The sequence below is a fragment of the Dermacentor silvarum genome, chromosome 4 (assembly GCF_013339745.2).
Source record: "Dermacentor silvarum isolate Dsil-2018 chromosome 4, BIME_Dsil_1.4, whole genome shotgun sequence".
Taxonomy (NCBI): domain Eukaryota; kingdom Metazoa; phylum Arthropoda; class Arachnida; order Ixodida; family Ixodidae; genus Dermacentor; species Dermacentor silvarum.
Genome location: NC_051157.2, coordinates 41556430 through 41578088, shown reverse-complemented (window position 1 = coordinate 41578088; position 21659 = coordinate 41556430). Strand labels below are relative to the sequence as shown.

General features: G+C 48.2%; 1 protein-coding gene across 1 annotated transcript in view; it reads right to left on the bottom strand.

The window, feature by feature from the left end:
- LOC119448571 (cytoplasmic dynein 2 heavy chain 1-like) overlaps positions 1-21659 on the bottom strand; it is a 76008-nt gene that overhangs the window by 1003 nt on the left and 53346 nt on the right. Inside the window, 15 exon segments of the mRNA XM_049666413.1 lie at positions 202-400; positions 1112-1299; positions 6438-6635; positions 7063-7275; positions 8373-8672; positions 10471-10623; positions 11128-11238; positions 11739-11870; positions 12364-12503; positions 13793-14000; positions 16210-16317; positions 17754-17909; positions 19297-19641; positions 20076-20249; positions 20868-21031. Coding sequence (XP_049522370.1) covers positions 202-400; positions 1112-1299; positions 6438-6635; positions 7063-7275; positions 8373-8672; positions 10471-10623; positions 11128-11238; positions 11739-11870; positions 12364-12503; positions 13793-14000; positions 16210-16317; positions 17754-17909; positions 19297-19641; positions 20076-20249; positions 20868-21031 — 2789 coding nt within the window.

Below are 21659 nucleotides of genomic sequence, written 5' to 3'. Positions count from 1 at the left end.
TTGACCTGAATCCAAGTTTATGTAATGTCTACCATGTCAAAGCGATTCAACAGTGTTTTATAATAACATTATGGTACACATAGCAGGACTGCTATGTATGGTGAGGATGACATAGCGACACTGAGAAAGTCGTTCCACCATCCCGAGTTCAGTTTCATTGCCTTTTGTACACACGAAAACCAAGGACAACACTGCACTTACCTTGCGCATCCATGCGGCGGAGCAGGGGGGCACAGGTAGTAGACTGGGGGCGCCGGGACGGCAGGGCCGAAGTCGTGTGTCCTCCAGGAGGCCCCCCTCGCACTGCAGACCCACCAGGGTTGCCCAGAGGGGGGGCCTGTCCTCTCCTGCCTCCCACCATGCCTCCAGCTGAAGCTCGTCCACAGCCAAGCCCGTTTGCCTGTGTGCAATAGGCATAGTGCATTCGATGGACTATTGTGTGACATGCAGTCGGCTGCAAAAGAGTCCTAACAAGACTGAATCCTAACAAGACACACAGAGAAAGACTACATATAGGTGGCCGTGACGTGCTGCAGCATGCTAGGCAGCATTTGTTATTGAAACTTTGAAAGGAAATGCATGGCACTATCATACATAATTGTGTTTAGTAAAAGCATGCCCTCAAACTGGTAAAATGATGGTAAATTAAGTAATCCTTTCTCTATCGGTGGACACACCACACATTCTTTAGGTGTACTGGTAACATTGCCTATGGGATATTAGAAATGCTGAACGATAGAGCTAGTAAATGAAAACGGTGGTTGTCCAAGTGCCGCCTCTATATTACTTTGAGTGCACTTGCCTACGTGCCTGGAAGCTGTTGGTAAGTGTTTACCATTCATGTAATTCGGATATGATGTAAAAGGGACACATCAGGTACAGGTGATGTGGTAGGGCATAACTTGTGACGTATTCTCCAATGGTGAGGAGGCAGGATGCTTTGAAAGTGCACAATTGCATGCTTTCATTTGAATTTTCAGCCATTCTCGCAACGTACTTATAGTGTAATATCTTGCAGACACGATATTCACCGCGTGATCTATGCACCACGCTTGTTTCTATTTAAATGCCCAAACATGTTGAGTAGCTATTTAAAGAACGAGACTCGTACCGAGCTGTCTGCTGACGCCAAGCGCTGAGGAAGGCCCCTGGTCGCAGCAGCTGGCCCAGATGCAGCTGCTGGCCTTGTCCAAAGCACCACTGGGCCAAGGCATGTGCACGACCCGCCACGGCCCGGAGGTATGCCTCGGGCACCCACTGCCGGCCTCCCGACCACAGGGACAGCCATGCGTCGGGAACCTGAGTCGCAACGCACTATTAAGCGGCACGCCCAATTCGGCAGCGTCCAAGAGACGAGTGACAATTTGTCTAAGCCACAACAGCGAACAGTTTAGTTCGTCCAACTTGTACAATGGTGTAAAAAACCATATTTAACCAATGCCCTTCATTACAAACCACGAGATAGGAGGAAAAGAAAAATGGCATATGCTCACGCATAGAGTCCAAATGACAACGTACAGCAGCGTTCAAATCCTCGCAAAGACAACACAATTTTCTTCGCAAAGGAAGACCCAGCAAACATCCTTCTGCATGAGTAACATACTGCGCAAAATATAGAAGGGCGGAAAGAAAGATGGAGCAGCTAGATACAGGATAGGTTAGATTGCCGCCCTTGCGTTTTGCGCAATACGTTATTTGTTCAGTATGAACCAACTAGTATGCAACAGTATGCAACATATCATAAAAGCCAACAAGCAACGATACCAAGGACAACATAGGAGAAATTACTTGTACTTACGAAGTGAATTAAAGAAATGATAAATTAATGGAAAATAAAGTGGATGAAAAAACAACTGATCAATATAGTACGGGGGGGGGGGGGGGTATTCTGTAAAAGTCCACCTAGTGGACAGTCCACTAGGTGGACTCTTACAAAATATGAACTATACTGGGTGTTCCAATTATCATGCGCCAAGATTTAAAAATATGCAAATGCCATAAGTAGCTGGACAGAACCAAAGTAATGTTTTTTGCCGTCGCTTGGAGTAGCCACATTTTTTTTTTGCATTCCGCCTAATTACATAATTAGCCTTAATCAGTGAATCAACTTCTCAAATATTATAAGTAGATGAAAAGTGTCAATGAGAAAATTGTAGAGCAACATGAAAAAAAATGTCACAGTTTCGCCCTAAGGGCGAAGCAATGAATGCGATAGCAACACAGCAATGTCATACGAAGTAAGGTGAGCGGCTTTGGTAGCAATATGAATTGTAGTAAACATGAGCTGATTAAGTAAGCAGGTATGCTGCGGCGTAAGTAGACCGACATGAAGAGAGACTCGATGACGACGAGAAGGCAAGTGTGAAACGGTGGTGTTGATGAAAAGCGCTTCCCGTGGGCAGCGCGTGCGAAGAGACACACCTGTAGTGCTGCACTGCCGATCCGGGCAGCATTGCATGTGTAGCATGCATTGGAAAATGTGGCCCGACAATTAATAACTGAATGAACAAGCGTGGTGTGAGCGCGCACAAACAAACATGAATAGATCACACTGAATGACTGCAGACAACGACTGTCAAAACGCTGGCAGCGAGCCCATACGCCGCAGCGGGCGAAGGTACGTGCGGTCTATCGCTTCAACGGAAACTGAGCGGCGAATGTACGGCGCATAAAGGTCAGAGCCGTGTGCGGACGAGCGACGAGCGCGGTTGTTGGCAGAGTAGAAGTGCCCCCCCCCCGCGCTCCCTCCGGCGCTGGCTTCCCGCTTCCTTGCTTGCGCGTGGGTGATTGAGTGCGTTCGCTCTCCGTGATAGCGCGCGTCCCCGCACGCTTCCGCTCGGGCATACGGCGCGCGGCGAAGATTTTATCTATAGGGAACCTCACGGCGACGGCGACGGCAGAAATCCGGTAGAAGTGTCCATATAATTGCTATCGCAATAAAACGGCAAAGCTTGCACTAGGCCGCGCAAAGCTCGAGACACAGCTGGCCGATCGATTGCGTCATAACCTAAGAGATACCTGGCATAACCAAGCTCAACTCAGGCATAGCCAAGCCTGAACCTAGCTGCTACCAAGTTCAACCTAGGTACAACTAAGCATAGAATAAACAAGTTCAACCTCGACATAGCCAAGTTCAACCTAGCTACTACCAGGAAACGCAATCGATCGGCCAGCTTCGTTGTGTATCGAGCTTTGCGCGGCCTAGTGCAAGCTTTGCCTCCCCATTACGACGACAGAAGAGAAGTGAAATTGCTCGCTGGAATGATTAGCGGCCACGCAGCCAGTTGTGGAAGTAGAAGACGACGACGAACGCGGGAGCAGTGGCACGAGTGCGTGCCGAGCACGAGTACGAGCGCTAACCGAGGGGCGCCAACGAGCCAGATGCGGAAGAAGACGACGCTCGAGCCAATGCTGATAGTTTCGTGAAAAACGCGCGGAAGCAGGGGCACGAGCGCGTGCCGTGTACGAGTACGAGCCACTGATCTCCACTAGCCTTTTTAGAGGAGGTCAGTGGTACGAGCGCTTAAAACCCCTCTATAAAAAGTAGCGCCAACCACTTCCCTCCTCCTCCGTTCCACTGTCGCGCTCGGCGCGGCCAGCTAGGGCGCTGGGCATCGAGGCACCCTACGGCCAGTGCGATCGAGGCGCGATCTCGAGTGGAGCCGCTCATGTCGACCCTGCCGTAGCAAACGATGGCTAACGCGATACCAGATTAAATCCGCGGAAAACTTCGATCGCGCCCTGCGGAGCAGTTTTTGAGGCGCGATTTTGCTTCGTCAGTCAGTAATTGGCCTTAATATGCCGTATTGGAAGTAGCAACGCGACGATGCGAGACGGCGCAAATACCAAGTGTGCAGCAAGCGTTTGCACTCGCCGGATGGTTAAAAAAAAAAAAAAAAAAAAAAAAAAAAAAAAAAAAAAATTTTGCCCTCGCCTTGTCGGTTGCGGCAACTGAAGGCGCAACAGCATGCCATCACAACGAAGTTCTTGTCCCTAACACGTTTGATCCGTTTGTGCGTACAGCACTTTCGTCGTACAGGCCCGAGAATGGCGGTCGGAGCGCGCTGAAAAAAAAAGATATATATATATATATATATATATATATATATATATATATATATATATATATATATATATATATAAGCGCGACGCGTGCTTCCACGTGACACGGATTGGCCAATGGGCTAGCGGAGGAGGCTGGGGCGGCAGGAGGCGGCCAGGAGGAAACGCCGGGGTGAACGCGGTGGCGGCAAGATCTAAGACTGGCGCTACTTTTTATATAGAGGGGTTTTACTACAGTCTACTAGAGCTTTACGAGCGCTAACCGAGGGGCGCCAACGAGCCAGCTACGGAAGAAGACGACGGTCGAGCCAATGCTGATGATGATAGTTTCGTGAAACGCGCATATTTTACGGTTGGCTTAAAGAGCTTCGCTGTTAAAACTACCGATACAGCTTTCTGTTGCTCAATACGTGCTACATATGTGTTTTTTCCGAGCGTAAAAGAGGCCCGCGAATACGCGCGAAGTGCCACGAGCGGCCAATCGGGCGACAACTTTGCGTGTATTCGCGGGCTTCTTTCACGCTCGGAAAAACACTTTTATGTAGCACGTATTGAGTAACGGAAAGCTGTATCGGGAGTGTTTTTATGCTGCTCTACAATTTTCTTATTGACACTTGTCATCGAATTATAATATTTGAGAATTTGGGTAATTAAGATTAATTATGTAATTAGTCGAAATGCAAAAAATAATCTGATGTATCTCCAAGCGACGGCAACCAACATTACCTTGGTTCGTCCAGTTACGTGGCATTTACATATTTGTTAAATCTTCGTGCATGATAGTTGCGACACTCTTACCCTATTACCGGTCACTACGTGTTGACCACTTGCTAAAAGTCTGAGAATCTGCCTGAAAGTCAGATTTGCTCAAGATGTCTTATTTTCTCAAAACTGTTCGTGATTAGAATAGATTTGTCTTCCGATGTCGTCAGTGTTCTGTCTAGTGATGTTTTCTTTGCACTACTGAAGCGAGTGTAGGTCCTTGCTGTTATTTCCACTACATTGAAGAAGCCCATATGTTACGGCCAGTGTTTTTTTTTTTTTTTTTGAGCCCATGGTAATTAATTTCTACCTTCGAACATTGTTTATATGTATTTTACCAGAAGTTCTGGTATGTTATTCTATTATTGTTGTTTTCCTTACTGTTTTGGTAATCCGTGTTAATTTATTCATGTTGTTGAACTTTGTACGTATCGCGAAAGAATTTCCGCTGATATTGTGTTACGAATTGTAACCCTCCTCCTATACACACACTGTAATGCCTGTTTGGCGCTGTGGATAAAGCATATATAAATAATTTCTTCGCGCATACGTGCTACCGGTGCCGCACCCGCTGTAACGATTAGGGTTATGTAGGGCGTACTCCTAACATCTCCGTTCATATAGATTACTCTTATTATTATTATTCCGGGAGCATTCCTTGGAAAGCACAGCACCATTGTTAGGTGTTGTCTGGGTTTTGGGTAAAGGAGTTTCGGGGTCCTTTTCAAAGCTCGGCAAATTTTGCCCGTAGGTGCAGCTTCATAGCGAAGTATCCCTTAATGCTGTGAAGGCACACTTACAGGCGGAATTATATTTGGTTCGGGTTATACGCGTGAAAATGCGGTATATACCATACACGTACCCTTGTACACAGCACTTTGCTTCAATGTGCCAAGGTGCCGCTTTATCGTTTTAACGAATATGCACCTCTGACGGCATTGAACGATCCATACTTTAGTCTGTGTCGTGGGCGCCTTGCGGCTGTTCACTAACTTTATCCAGAGCCGGAAAGGGCGCGTCACGCGTCCACAAACGTAGCCATATAGTCGACTGCGCTTTTTTAATGCGAAAGCATTATATCTCCCACGAGGCAGGAAAGCCGGCGTTGTCCGCAACGAGTGGCACCAAAAATCAATGCGACGTCATCAGCGTCTTGTATGACGTCAGTAGTAATACAGAAGATAGTAAATGGTATAACAACGTTGATTAGTAGTAACTATGGGTAATTAATGTGAATGAAAGTGAATTAAGGTTAATTAGAGTGAAGGAAAGTGAATTGAAGTCAGAACAAGTCAGAGTAAGGTGACTTAAGGTGGAGTAAAGTGAATTAAGGGGAAGTAAAGTGAATGAAGGTGGATTAAAGTGGATTGAGGTGGATTAAAGTGGATTAATGTTGGTATAATTTGGAGCAAGGCGGATTAACGTAGAGTTGTGAAGGACTCGTGACAATGTATTACGTCACGCATCATGTACGTAATCAAATTATAGAGGTCATTATGCTTTCGCATTCAAATCACGTAAGGATTCTTAAGTGATTGTAAATTTTGTTTATTCCAGTTAAAACATTTCGGCAGTTCTCGGCGCGAGGCAGCAACGTGGCTGCGGTCGCTCACCGTGTGGTTGGTCAGCGCCGAAGCGGCTTCCGGCAGCGAGCAGCTCGCGTGACGCAGCGCCCGGCTCACGGCGGCCAGGGTCGAGTGCACCTCGTGCACCAGCTTGGCCGCGTGCGCACGTTCCTGGCGCAGGAAACTGGCCACGGCGTCTTCCTCCTCTTCGTCGCCTTCACCAGCCGGCGGCGCCTGCACACCGCCCTGGGCCCGTCCGCCAAATTGGCATTCATGGCCCCGAGAGCAAGAACTTTTTCGGACACATTTCTCCTCTCAGTCTTTATTATAGGAGAATAAGCTAGTTGTTTCATTGTAAACGAAAATTTTTCGACGCGAACTAGAAAAGAACGAGATAGAGACACATGAAAACAGGACCAGCGCTGTCGTCAGTGCATCTCGTCAACGGCAGCTGCATAGTCGTTTCTTAAATTTTTGACACATGGGAGGAGCATCGTCAGTATAGCTGAAGCAATCTAACTCCAGAAATGCAGTTAAGTGTTTATGCGTGATCTGTATATGCCCTAGCTCCTACGCCAGTTCACCGCTTGGGCTGAGTTGGCCTATTAGGCGCTGGTCAATATAGTTCTCCGTTCGGCGCGTGACAAAGGGTCTCTGCCGCGGCATCGCGCACCTGGTGCAAGCTCTTCCAGAGGCTGAGCAGCGGCGCCAGCTGATCGGCTCCGGCAGCCTGCCGAGAGCCGCCCGCGCCAACCTGCAGTCGACGCAGCTCGGCAACCAGGGACAAGGCACCGAGTCGCTGTACCGATCCCTCCACGTTGGCCGCCAATCCTAGGTAGCCACCGGGATCTTCGTCCGGCAGTTTCTCGATAAGCTGTAGGTGCGCCTGCGGCAGCCGGAATGCGCGTCTCCTTTTATTCTTAAGTCACAGTTTCGCCCGAAGAGCGATAGCAAGATGTTAATATATGGCGTCAAGTAAGGGTCATAGATTTATTGGCAGTATGAATTGCAGTGAATATTAGCTTACTAACTAAGCATGCGTGGTGTCACGTCGCGACATCACAGATTAACAGAATTCGGTAGATGTCCACGAGCACTCGCCGCTGTCACCGTGCTCGCGGTTACAACGCTGGCGTGATGAGGAGCGCCGGCAGCGGGGAGCGTGCGTGCTTGTCCCAAAGCGAACGTTCCGTGCTATCGCGCCTCCGAAACTCGGACCGATAATGCGAAATCGAACACGGGCGCGTGGGTGGACGGCGCATAACAATGCACCAGCCTTCTCGACCGTGAACACACGACGCGCGGGCCGCGCATGCGCAGTCGCACCCTGAACAGCATGGTGGTGGCGCGAACGCGCCTGGGGTGTACGTATAAATTGGTATTGTAATAGGATAAAGGCCACCGGAAACCCCAAACCACATCCACTGAACGAGGAGAAGGAAGAACCAGGGGCCCGATTTTTTCTAGTCACAACCACGCGAAGCCAAGGAAAGCGCAGGGAAAATTATTTGCAGTTTTTTTAATTGAAATGTAGAAATGATAAGCTAAAGGGAAATAAAAGTGGACGAATAAACAACTTGCCGCCGATGGAAGCCGAACCTCCGCATTACGCGTGCGTTGCACTACCAGTTGTGAGTTTTTCTGTTAATGACATTGGAAATGTCGGCTACTGTTTTGTGGCCGGCTTCTCCACAAGCAGTAGATTGCCCAATGAGCAAAGGACGATAGCCGCCAGTTGCGCTACGGCGTCGGCTGTTTCCACGTCCACGTTCTTGGGTACTTATGCATGTATACAAGATCTAACCCGGGGAGTGTTAGCTGCAGTGCCACTCATGGCCATGACGGCAGATGTGGAACATCCTTTCGACCGATATGGCGTCACGCAGTACGCGAACTTTAGGAGCAGGCAGTTAACCATTAAACCCTCGTATGACCAATAAACCCCCGACCAGTAACTACATATATTGGTGTTTAGTACGCCACCTGGAGGCTGGTTGACGTGGGCACGCGGACTCCCTGTGCCAAGGGGGCCGGCTCTTTGCGATCGCTGCCGGGCAGCGTGCTCTGGTCGAAACACTGGCGCACGTAGGCACCCAGCACCCGCCGGTCGAACGTGTTGTCCAGGTGCGACCCGTACACGGACAGCTCGAATAGGCCCCGCAAGGTCTCCCAAGGACCAGGCCCGCTGCCGCTACCGCCGCCACTGCGGCCACAAAGTCTCCGCACGGCGTCCGTTCCAGCGCGTAGGTCAGCCTCGCTGAACTCGTAGCGCTTGGTCCAGCCCTGCGAAGCGTTGGGCTAGCTATTTATTAATGCGAAAGCATTATGTGGCTCATGAGGCGGAAGACCCGGCGTTGTCGGCGTTGGCGTGATCATTGGTGGTCCAAAAAGTCAAGTGAGCCAATCGAGGCAGTTGATGACGTCAGTTAAGGCAGAGTGAGTTAAGGCAGAGTGAATTAAGGCGAAGTTAATTAAGGCAGGTTTAATTAAGATAGAGTTCAGTACGACACTCAAACCCACGACCAATAGTGGGAGTCGAACCCACGACCTTTTGTGCTAATTAAGGTGAAGTTAAATTAAGACGACTGAAAGAGCATATGCATCGCGCGGTGGTCACAATGCTTTCGCATTCATCCACCTAGGGATAACTAACTGCCCCTTGAATTTTTGTTTATTGTTTATTTCAATTGTAGACGATGGTCTTAGTTTGAGACCTTGAGTGCCACTTTCACGAGCTGTGGCGCAGATGTTTTGTCGCGTCATGAAATATGCATAAGGTGGACATCGGCTGAAGCAAAACTTAGATTTAGCCTTTTTGACGCAAAGAGAACAAACAACAAATACGCTGAACACAATAAGGTATCTGTATTAAGATCGATGTTAAATATGAAGTCGTTGGCTGGGTATGTGTTGTCGTATACGTTTTATTCGTTTAATGCCTATTACGTAAAATCATGGTAATTTTCGGAAGTGAGGTAAATGGGAATATCTGGAAAAGGCTCTGACTTTGCAGTGTTGATTACAGTTTACAACCCGTGCTGACTGCCCCCCATTTTCTTCTCATATATATATATATATATATATATATATGTAGCGGCCTGGTATACGTGCGACGAACGGGCGAGCTTTTTTTATACATTGCTGCTGAGCAAGGAGATTGTAATAATTGTGCAACGAGAGTATAAGAAGGTACTTCCAGCGGATTGCGCAATTTGCTGGTTCATGTGAGCAGTTGCTCGCCAACGCCCATTAGTCACGATACCGAGCTCCCTGGAAACTAGTTTACTGAATGCATGAGTTGCCGAATCAGTAATCCCCTTGGAGACAGCCAGCTCTTTTCTTTTTTTTTCTTTCTTTCTTTTTTTTTTTGGGGGGGGGGGGGGGGGAGTAGCAGTTTGCTGAGAGAAATGAACGATTCCAGCGTGCCTACATGGCCGGAGAAGCCATCGACCACGGGAAGGAACACCTATACAGGATGCAAATCTATCGATTGCCCGATTACACTTTAGGTAGGTGGATGTTGCTGCTCGCTTCAGCTGCTAATGGATGTGGCCGACGTACACGCCTTGCACACTCTGTGTGAGGTGGGCGGAGTTGCCACCGACGGCAACTCCGCCGAGAGTCATAGTATGGGCCGTGTCGACATCACCAAGAAAAGCTGTACGTGTGCCGCTACTTTTTTCGTTTGGATAGTCGATAGAGCGCAAAAGCAAGCTTGAAGTGTGTATATAGAGTGCTAACTGTCACCACACACTCGCAACAGTCCGAAATGCACGTCTCCATGCTTGCGTTGTAAAGACCCATCGTGGCTGCCACGTTCTGCTATTAAGCATGGTCGGGGGTTCGATTCCCGGTCGCAGCGACCGCATTCCGATGCGAGCGGCATGTAAACGCTCAACTGCTGAGATTTAAAGAGCCGATCGTGCGATCAAAATTATTCCGGAGTCCTTCGTATACAACGTGCCTCACAGCCATTAAGATGCTGCGTGAAGGGAAATTCAATCAATCAATCAATCAATCAATCAATCAATCAATCAATCAATCAATCATCTTATAGTATAATTAAGGGAAATGCATGTACCTGGGGCACGTACGACAGCCGCTCCTGCAGGATTGCATGCAGCCAGGCGAGCGCGAAAAGGGCCTGCGCGCACAGGAGGCTGGCGCCGTTCAGCGCAGAGGGGCCCCAGGCATCGTACGTACGCCGCATACTCCTGCGCACTCCGGCTGGCGGCTGCGCACACGATTTGGAGAGGAATCGTAAGGGTATATAATCAAGCCGGGAGTCCCTTTCTTTATATGAAGTAATCAGATGAAAAAAAAAGAGCTAAATTCGGCAGATAAACAGTTAAACGTACCGCTGTCTGCATGCGTAATTAACAGGACAAAATGACACATATGCAGAACTGCGCTCCTCCTGTAAGTGCGTTCTATAGGTAATGTGATTTATTTATTCAGTTGTTATTGTCTCGAAAGTTGCGGGAACAAGCACACTGTATTTTTCACTGCTAAGCTTTCAAGTGAATCAATGTTGCCCAATTTACTTGAATAGTATTTCATCTGTTAAGAGCATTGACATCGCAAGCCTTTGCGGTGTAAGGCAATCTTCCGCGCTCAAAAAATAAACAATAACGTGACTTGGCTGCCAAACGGGTTGCATTTCATCCATCAAAGTTTAGTGGTGAACCATACAACATAAATAGAAGAGAAACAAATTGCAGCAGTGTTTTGTACATGCCTCGTACACGACGGTGAGGCAGGCCTTCAGCAGCGCGCTCGGGATGGCAGGGTGCGGCTCGGTGCTCAGACAGAGCCGGAACTCCGGGTGCCTTTCCAGTCGTGCCAACTCCTGCATTGTGCAAACGGAGGCCCGTTTTATTTTCCTTGAGATAGCAAGTTATGCTTAATGTTTGCCCTGGTTCGTGAATCCTCTTGTCCGAAGTCTCTTGTACGTCCTATGTGGCTCCGAGATGTGTAATGACGCAAAATTTTACTTGCGATAGTGAGTTATAGCTAGTGCTTTCACTGGTTCGTAAACCTTTGCTCTTCTTTTTTTTATTTATCCATTTTCAATAGCTTCCGTAACATACACGAGGCCCCAAATGAGAAATCTGCTTCCAACAGTAGAATTTAGCTTTCTTTTCGATTCAACAGATGTTATTTAAATCGGCTCAATGGTTGCCTATAGCGATATCATTCTTGCGTTTATCATGTATAGCTGAATAGGAAAGTCGGAGTTGATGCCTAGATAAAGCTTCCTCTTAAACACATTTCCCATTAAGCACATTCCCGTGAAAAGCACGCCCCCACTGGCTTGACTGTTTCAGCATTCCCAGCAGTCGCACGAACCTGTGCCAGGAAAGGTAGCCACTGCGTGGCCAGATGGAGATTGGCCAGCCACAACCACGTGTTTGTCTGGGAGTAACGTCTCAGCGCATCCTGGGCCGCCTGCTGCTGCTGCGCTCCTCGGCCAAGAAATACCTGCACCAGATCGTGGCAAACATTACGATTCCAACGTATCGCCGACGTTACAGTGGCCCACGGAAACAGGAAACTCCGTTCTCTCTTCCAGCGAGCCATCAAGCTTGCGTGACGCACCCGACGACGCATTTCGTCTCGCCGATTTGCGGACTTTGCTCTTTACTTTGCTTTGATTGTAGGTTTCTAAACGCTCTTTAGTGTCTTCATTCACGTCACTTAACTGCATAATGTCAAGTTAGTTAGCTAGTTAGTTAGTTAGTTAGTTAGTTAGTTAATTAGTTAGCCTAGTGTCTAGTCTAGATATGTCCTCCTATCGAAACGTTGGCCAGCCTTTCTGAGGCACCTTATCCCTGTTCATAACCTTTCTACCACAGTGTCTAGTTAAGAGCACATAGTTTTTAAATAGTTTTTAATAATCACACGTCTTAATATAATGGACTCTAGTGACAAACCATCGTTCTATCACGTTTGTTCTGTGGCGAGCAGCGCGCACCTGTTGTAGTCGCCCCTGAGCGGCATCGCGTAGTTCTTGACCAGGGTCCGCTCCAGGAGCCGTGACTAGCAATAGAGGACGCCCGTCGTCTTGCAGCAGTCGTTGTAAGGGCACAGCGCCGGGATTCAGGCCATGCAGTCCTGCGAGTGCCGTTGCATACTTGCAGTTCAGAGCCTGAATATACGGCGCACACCGCGTTCCGATTTCATTTCCGCACAGGTCAATTCTACAGCAAATATGTGATTATTGCCACTGTTACGCCGTTCTTTGGAACGCAGCTGCGCGCGCTATGACAGCCGCATGCTGAAAAAAGTTGTCGCAGTTTCACCTGAAAGGTGAAGCATCAATTGCGATAGCAAACTTGTAGAGAGCTATACGGAGTAATGATATTAGCTTTATCAGCTGTATAAACTTGGACATGCAGCAGCATCGGCAACACACAGAACTGTTGTCGACGCCATCGGCGTTTTGCCCGCGTTCGCTCAAAATGCGTGCGGCGTTGGTGACTGTTGCCGGAGCCTCTGATATAAATAGGCACTGCGTGCCGCAGCTAAACGTCGCCTCCCTTCCCTCCCCCTCCCCCACGGCCTCTCGCTCGTCGGAAGAAGGCGCGTTTGCTCTACATACATGGTGATTGTGAAGGAGAACAGAGACGCCTACTTCTGCAGCCCTTAAGCGAGCACGGCGCAGAACGCGCGTTTGTTTTCCGCCGTGCGTTCACTCCCCGTGAAAGACGCGCCCCGCGCCCTTTCACTCGCACATACAGCGTTCGGCGCGCGGCGACGATTTCTTCTCCAAATGACGTCATACGGAACCTCACGGCGACGGCGACGGCGACGGCGACGCCGACGGCAGAAATCTGCTTTTGAGTGTCCATATAATTGCTATCGCAATAAAACAAATCTTAACCCGACCAGAAATCGAATCTGGCTATGCTTTTTGAGAACCGAGCGTTCCACCGTGAAGTTAAGTCCGCAGCTCGTAAAACGCAGTACTGATCAGTTAGCTAGCCTCAATATGGCCTCTGAAACCTCCAGTGCAGAGGGCTGCTAAGGGGCTTTAGGCTGCTATACAGCGGAGACTTAGGAGGCCATGCCTGTGCTTATATCAGTAACGTCACGCTCGCTAGATGTTACTGCAGCGCTACACGTTAGACGGCACGAGCAGAGGCGTCGAGATCGTGCCTCGCCGTTGCCTGCGTGATTTCAGCGACAACATTTAAATGTTAAGGGATGGCGAACAAACCAATTACATAAGACGAAAGAAATGCTAGGAGAAGAGGCTTTTCTCCGTATAAGATAGTTTGTTAACGGTTAGCGCGGATCTGGGGGAATTTTCTGCTGGCAGCCCCCTTTCGGAAAGATTCAGTTGCACTTTCAAGCGTGCTTCTTCCGTGCTCGCATGTCCCGGTACCAACTTGCCCACTCACCGAGAGCGCGGCAGGCGAAGCGGCCCAGCGCTGAGAGCGCCCGGTCGGGCCGGAGGCACTGCACCAACAGGGCCTGCTGGAACGGGCTCAAACACCGCGTTGCGTGCTCGGGCAGTTGCTCCTCGCAGTGGCCACTCCGGGCGAACGGTTGCCACAGAGAGGCCTCTTCCAGACGTAGCGCGGACCACAGCTCGGGGCCCAGCGTGGCCTGCGTTGGACACCGATAAGTAAAAGGAACCATGGATTACGCGGCTTTAAAGAGACACTGAAGAGGAATATTAGCTCAAGAGGACGCTCTACCTGAGTAGTTCCTAAATGCATTGGAACGGAGGAATCGTTTTTCTCGGCAGCCACTGTACCGACTTTGACAAGATTTGTTGCATGTAAAAGTTAGAAGTACCGACTGTACAGAATAGGCTTTTGATTCAGTCTATCAACTTCATTACAAAATCTTGTGAGAATAGTGAATAAAATAAAATAAAATAAAATAAAATAAAATAAAATAAAATAAAACCAAACGTACTGAAGCATAAAGTTTGCAACTCTGTAACTCAGGTAAAGAAAGAATGATATCACGTTTCCATAAGCTGCATCTATTGAGACATCTAAGGCAGTCGAAATCGATGCATTATGCACAACTGTAAAATATACCATCAATTCGTGAGGTAGGACTTTTACAACACTCTCGTTAACATTCTAACAAATTCACGTAAGCCGCAAACCTCGTATATCAAATTTGTTCGCTCCAGATGCTTTACCAGATGAAATTGTACAGAACTGCGATGTCTGTTTTTAGTGCAGAGTTAATGTTTTGTAAAGCTTTATTTTAAGCAATGATTTTCGCCAATTTTGTAAAAAAATCTGAGGCCCTAAACCAAATTTCGTTTCCTACATTTGGTGGAATTCAGCTTTCTCTGTTACTTTATATTGCCGAAAGTGCGCACCAGTTATGGTAAATTCACCTGTCATTTTACTTGTATTTCATTGTGAAACTCCTTGCCATTAGTTATAAATATGTGTGTAAGGCAACATGCATATTTAAAAATGATCATAAAGTGTGCTTGATTAACTTGTTCTAATTGGCTGTATGCTTTTTTTTTTGTTCTTGCTTAGTGTGTGTCGTAATGCTTTTAAGAGTTTTATTTATGCTGCCACCGTACTTTCTTGTTAAGAGCGTGTAGCCCATGCTTTATTTACCTATGTACGTACTCGCATACCTTTATTTGTACTTTTTACTGTTTTCTCATTTTTGTGTATATTTCTGCTTAACTAGTTTATTTGTTAACTTATTTGTTTTCTACTTTTAAATACCAATATATCTAATGCCTTGCTTTTTCTTTACTTTGCTGTCATATAGTCGTTCCTCTCAACGTTTAACCTTGAGAGGAGGTCCCGATACAGTCATTGACTATGGGGCCCCATTTTGTATTTCTTATGTGTCAAAACATTTAACTACCATGTGAAGCAATAAATTGTATTTGAAGATTAAAAAACTGAAAATTGAAACGCAGCAATTGTTTTATTTTTTTTTAATTGGTTCAGCTGTTCTCTAAAGAGACCATTACTGCGCTTCAGATGAATTTATATAGGAAAATCGGGTTTTTACCCAAAATAAAGCTTCCTCTTAAGCTGTATTACTAAACTACGCTCGTTCAATAGCAAGACGACAGCTCTTACCATTGGTAAGCCAGAAAGGCTAGGGGGAAAAAAGAAAAAGAAAAGCAAGACGGGTGGAGACGCCTCAAGCTCCCGCAACAGCTCGTCGTGACGACGTGGATTTTGACAGCGTTACTCGGCTACAGTTAGCTGTTCATCGGTCAAGAAGGACTGCACTGCATTCTAAAGGTACCAAACACTTGTTCAACCAAGCAAGTTTCAAGAGCATTTCCTGCGCAGAATTTGCCAAAATACGAGAAAGTATTTTGAAATCAGTGCCGTCAATACGACGTACCGGCGTTATTGTTTGAGCGCGAAATTCAAAAATGAAAAAAAAAAACCTTGGCCTTAATTTTCTCAGTAATGATGCAGTTTTTTCTTCGAAATGTTGAAAATGTGGTTGCGGTAGGAAACCTTATCAGCCTAAATTCATTTTTGTTGTTGCTCTTTAGTGGCCCTTTATTTCGCCAGTCTACTCATCCTGTAAAGCGTGCTTTGCCTGCACAACTGTGAAGCGTAAGGTGCAGCCGAAATGAACGCTTGCAGGAGAAAGTGAGGAGCAGTGGGAAACGCTTGTTACGACACACGGTAAATCCCTCGGGTGAACTTCTGTTGGACAGCGAGGTTAGTACACCGAAGGCGTCGAATGGCATGTAGCGCCAGAGCGTAGTTACTGCGCGTACTTGCTGCGCTCTCGTTAGGTTAGGTTATCTGGTGTTACAGCCTGCGTGTACGCGCAATGTACGCATGTACGCACGAACCTTGAGCTGAGACAGGGCGGCCGACCGGTCCTCGATCAGCCAGCTGGGCCGCTGCTCGATGTGCTGTGCGGTGTCCTTCACCAGAGTGCCCGTGAGCGATTCCCATTCCTAGTGGTGGATGCAAACACTGAATGTTAAATGCAAAGATTCGCCGTCTTCTTCGGCGCTGAACATTGCGTCAGATATAAAGACCACTGTAGCATTTTTTTTAATTCTCGTGTGAACGTAATTGTAGTGTTCATCGCTGAAACAATTACGTACAGTTAGGAATGAAACGCAGCTGGCTATATAACTACCTACGGCATTCCATTTCCGTTCCTCTTCTTTTTTTTCAGTTTAATTCAACAACAAGAACTGTTTTACTAATACGTAGAAAGACACAGCGGTTGTTTTACGGCAGAATAGTTCAGCATCGTTCACATTCAATTGGTTACTGATTACACTACGTTGAGATATGGGCACCAAAAAGCATTGTTCGAGCGCGATGAACGGCATCATTCGTGGAAAAAAAAGAAATGCTCCCCTCGCACGTCCGCTAAACGCGAACATGTGATCACTATGTGGTTTAAGTTCGACAAACTATGGCAAACATGTCGTCAGATATAGGATGTCGGGGCGAACTTGGAGATGGAATCGAAGTGTGGTCGTGGCCTGTTAGGAAATCCAAGTTGGAGCTGAGATCGACAACTGAGTGGAAGCCTACGTCTAAGTCGACCGCGGAAGTCAAATCAAGGGGCAACGGGTAAATTCGCTGTTGCTATCAGCTCCCCATAGTGGTATCTCGTAGGTTCTGCCTTTATAAAATGTAACATTTTTTAAACAATTAAATAACGTTTACTTTCTATGGTAATCGTTACCAGAATGCCATAAAAACATGAACTCACGTCAAGAGAGTGCCTAAGTAGCAAAGTGGTACAGTAGCAGCAAATAATAGGTGTCGGAACTGCTTTCGCTGGCTGCTTCCGGGGATGCAATGACGGCTGCACTCAACTGCGCTACCGACAGGACCTGGTAGACTATACATCCAGAATAAGTGCCTGACAATGTCCACCAGCTGAAGCTGGACTGATGGCTCCCTCGGTGACTCACTTTGAATCGATAATTCATTCATTCATTCATTCATTCATTCATTCATTCATTCATTCATTCATTCATTCATTCATTCATTCATTCATTCATTCATTCATTCATTAGGATTTTCTCGTATTTGCAGCATTTTTTTCTCAACATCGCCATGCCTATGCTTTGCACTGTAAACATTTCGTGCCTTCCGCTCGGCCCTTCGAACTTCAGTGATGGCGGCATGACCGAAACGCTTCGCTAGGCTCCACGTACACGAAATACTGAACCACAGTCGATCCAGATGATACTGAACCGCATCGCTCACGATAGAATCTCTCTCGCGCTGCGATACGTGCTGGACAGCAGCGCATCAGCGCTTTTTTCGCCACGCTCGGCTTGTGTTACCTGGAGTAGCGAACCTGAACCCTACGCCATTCATGCAGACGGGTGTTTGGCTGGACTTGCATGGCGGGAAGACTCACGTTCTCTCTGAAGAGGTCAGGACGCAGACCGTGGATCAGATGCAGGGCAAATGTCAGGTGGTCCTTCTTAAACAGGGACCGCGCAGCATGCTCGTAGACAAGGTGTATCAACGTGCGCTCCACCAGCTTCAGATCCTTCTTCTTGCCATTAGTGCCCTGAAATAAGCATACGTGAAGTAATGATAACCGTAGTTGAACTACTAATAACTGCATGGTAAGTTGAGACCGCAATGGTCTCATACCAGGAGAGATGAAGTTTTGATGACAAGGTGGCGTCTAAAACTCGTAATTAAGCTTACGCAAATGACTTGCAGACATTAATCTTGTCGACTCACTCATCTCAACCTTTTGTTCACTTCCTGTTCGTGGTCGTCATGTTCTCGATTTGATAAGCACAAGTGTCTGCGCCTTTACTGCTCTCCTTTTACGCCATTACCGTCAAGATTACGGCACATTTGTTCTCGGAGTGTTAGTACACTTGGGAAAGAGTTATTAGAAAGTCGAGATTACATATTCAAAAGATAATCATATCTATATTTTACGTCCACTACAGGAGGAAGGCCTTTCCCGAGCCATCTCGAGCTGCAAATGTCTTGGATCCGTCAACTCCATGCTGTTGCCTTAATGGGGCAAGAAAGACGACGCGACGACTACAAACTCGTCCGAATTTCAGTTATTGTAAATCCATGCCGTTCCTAGAAATTATCGGGCATAGACCGAACAAGCGTGAAATTCTATAGCCGGTGCATTACGGATAGAGCGAAAGAAAAACTGTCAGCCCTTCCACTGGGGTGGATATTGAATACCAGCGAAGCTCTACTATGGTGGGAATTATGTATCTCCAATTATGACTATGAAGATGTGATGGTGTAATTGGTTATTTGAACTATTAAAGAATGAGAAATATATATGATCCGGTGGTTTTCATTTATTTAGTGAGCACAGGGACCATGGCCTTATGGTCGCTACGGTACACCGCCATAGGGAGTACGGCAAATGTTGGCACGTTCTTCATAAACACGTCACCAACGCCGCGCGCGTTCGGTGCGAACGCGGGCAAAACGCCGCCGCCGTCGACAACAGTTGTGCACGTTGTTTGTGTGACTATACGTAACCGCTGTCAAAACGCTGGCTACGTGACGGAAAGGCTGAACGCCGTTGTCGACACTGTTAGGGGAGAGGCGGGCGAGAGCCCACAGAGAGTCGGCGGCACAGCCGGCAGAGGCCGGCAGGGCTGCGCTCATGCGCCGCAGTGGGAGAGCGGCCACGCACACCCACAGTTTAGGGTGCCGCTCCCCTTCCACTGGTAAGTTACGTTTGCTCTCCGCCGTGCGTTCGCTCCCCGTGAAAGCGCGCGTCCCTCGCCCTCGCGCGCTTTCACTCGCACATACAGCATATGGCCAATAAGCGTTTTTTTTTTTTCTATTGCCGGACGCGACCATCGAAGAGTGAGCCGTTAACAGCTTAGCTGTAATATCAACCCCGCTGTAGAACGATAAGGACGAGGGAAGCGATGATGGGGACGTGCGCGGCTTCTTCGCACCTGTTGTCGCAATGCTCGCCGAAAGAGGTCAACCAGTCCGGCCATGCCCCATCGGTATGTATGTCCCAGTCGCGCCATGGGATCGAGCAGGCCCACGAGGCGTGCTCCGAGCCTCGCGGCGGGCTCGTACACGGCCCGCTCTTTCTCCAGCGACGCCTGCAGCCTCTGTGCCTCGGCCAGGGACGTCTCCGCGCGCGCCCCGCTAGCTTTGGCCTCCTGCGGGAGGAAACGAGGGAAGGCGTTTGTGCGCGCTCTTCCTGTCAATATATGATGCCGCTCATCACCGTGCGATTTCCCACGCTGGAGCCACTGCATCCGTGACGAACAGTGCGACATGCGCGGATAAGGTCACAGCGGGGTATACAGAGTATGCATTCACGTGGGCTGGATAGTGTGTACGCAAACAGCGCGAAGACGGAACACAGATGGAAAGAACCAGACACAACGAAGCAGCTTAAGTGTGTAAGCACTCTGTTGTGGCGTAGCTCTTGCCCTCTGTGTACCGTTTCCGGCACCTGTTTTCCTAAAAAGCGTTGATGATGTATAATTGCCTCGAAAGTGGTGAAGCAACTTGTCAGGCTCTTAAGCAAGGAGGACTCGCATTATTGCTGAGGTGAATTAGCGTGAAAAGGGACGAGCACACGGAAAGGTGCCTTCATTAAGCAAGGAAAAGCATCGATCAAGGCAACAAATTCTTGACAGACTGAAGGACGAGTGTAGGACAATCGACCGTCGTTCGGCAATCTGCGCGCTCTACGCCAGTAAATTTGGTGTCATGCCTGCAGTGCCTGGCGAAGCTCCTGGTTGTGCAGGAAGTCTCCCGACAGGAGGAGATCCAAGAGGCGCGTGTCAAGATCGGACAGCTGCAGCCGCAGTGTGTCCGCCTCGTGGAGCAGGGCTTGGCGACGCTCCTCCAGTTCGGGCCTCTCCTCCTGCAGCGCCACCTGCAGCAACTGCACGCAAGACCGCACCCGCGAGAGCTGGTGAGCGTATTTTCTGATACAGACATCAGCGAGCGCAAGGTATACTTAGATAGTCATGTTTCTTTATTCGTGAACCACTTGCGAAACTGCAGTTTATGGAGATCAAGGTCGGCCTATTGCTGGCCGTAGAGATTGGTCGACAAACGAGGGCCGGCCTATCATGAATGCTTCCTACTGCAGACAGCATCGGTTTTCGGCTCAGATTAACTGATGTGTACTTAAGATTTCAGGATTATCCGTATGCCAGCTACGGGCAGTTCCACTTATGAGCTAGTCTTGAGGCCAAAACGCCGAATTGGCTGTTCCGGCAGAGCACGAGAGTGGTATTCAAGTACTCATTACATTAATGAAGAACTTCGATGTTCCGATACGCGCACTTGTGCTATGGTATATTCGGTTTGCCCACGTCTTGGACGAAAGAGCTTCAACGTCTGCTTCCATTAGACCTCCACGACAAGTGTACTCCGTTCTCTTGGTCAGAATTAGCCGGCCACTTTTGTCTCAAGTGAACTTCATAGGTTATCAAGAGGCTCAATGCAATTAAGACATATCGCCAAAGACTCCTCGCATGTCCTGCGGGTCACGTACTTGGTCGCAGAGCCCTGCCTCGGTGGTACTGAAGTCGATTGTGCGCACTAGCGTCGCCGCATACGGCGGCAGCGTGGCCTCGGCGTCCTGACTCAGGAGGAACAGGCGAAACTCGTCGCTGTAGTCTACTGCCTTGTCCGCAATGTGCACCACCTGCCGCGAGCCTGCGGAGATGCCAGCACGATATTAGTCTGTAAAGATCGTTCGGTAATCAGTGCTTTCCTGGAATGTCTCATGTTGAAAGAACCATGTTTGAGTAGAGAAGTAAAGAGTCTGTTATGTCTAGTACCTGTGCGGAGTCTGAAGCGAAAGCTTTAGCGTACGCGCGATGCAGCCTCGTGAATATCTGAGCACGCATGGTAATGACAGTAGTCTAAAGCAACAGCCTTGCAGGACTACTGCGAATGCGCATTGCAGAATTGCAAGTTGCGCATTGGCACATCCAGGTACCTACCGAATATCTGGTGTGCTATTACGAACAGGCGCGGAAAGCTGGGGCGGGGGGGTATTCTGTAAGTGTCCACCTAGTGGACATGTCCAATTCGTCTGCTGCTCAAGTCCTGATTGGCTGGACTGGGGTACGCGTCAGAAGGAGATCGACGCTCTCAGCCAATAAGCACTTTAGCAACAGACGAAATGGACATGTCCACTACAGGTGGACACTTACAGAATACCCCTCTCCCCCAGCTGGAGGCCTCCTGATACATCCTCATAAAGGAAGTATGTTGCAGCAGCACATTGAGTGAGGCGGATTCCGAAAGAGTACATTGAACTACGCACTGCTTATATAGG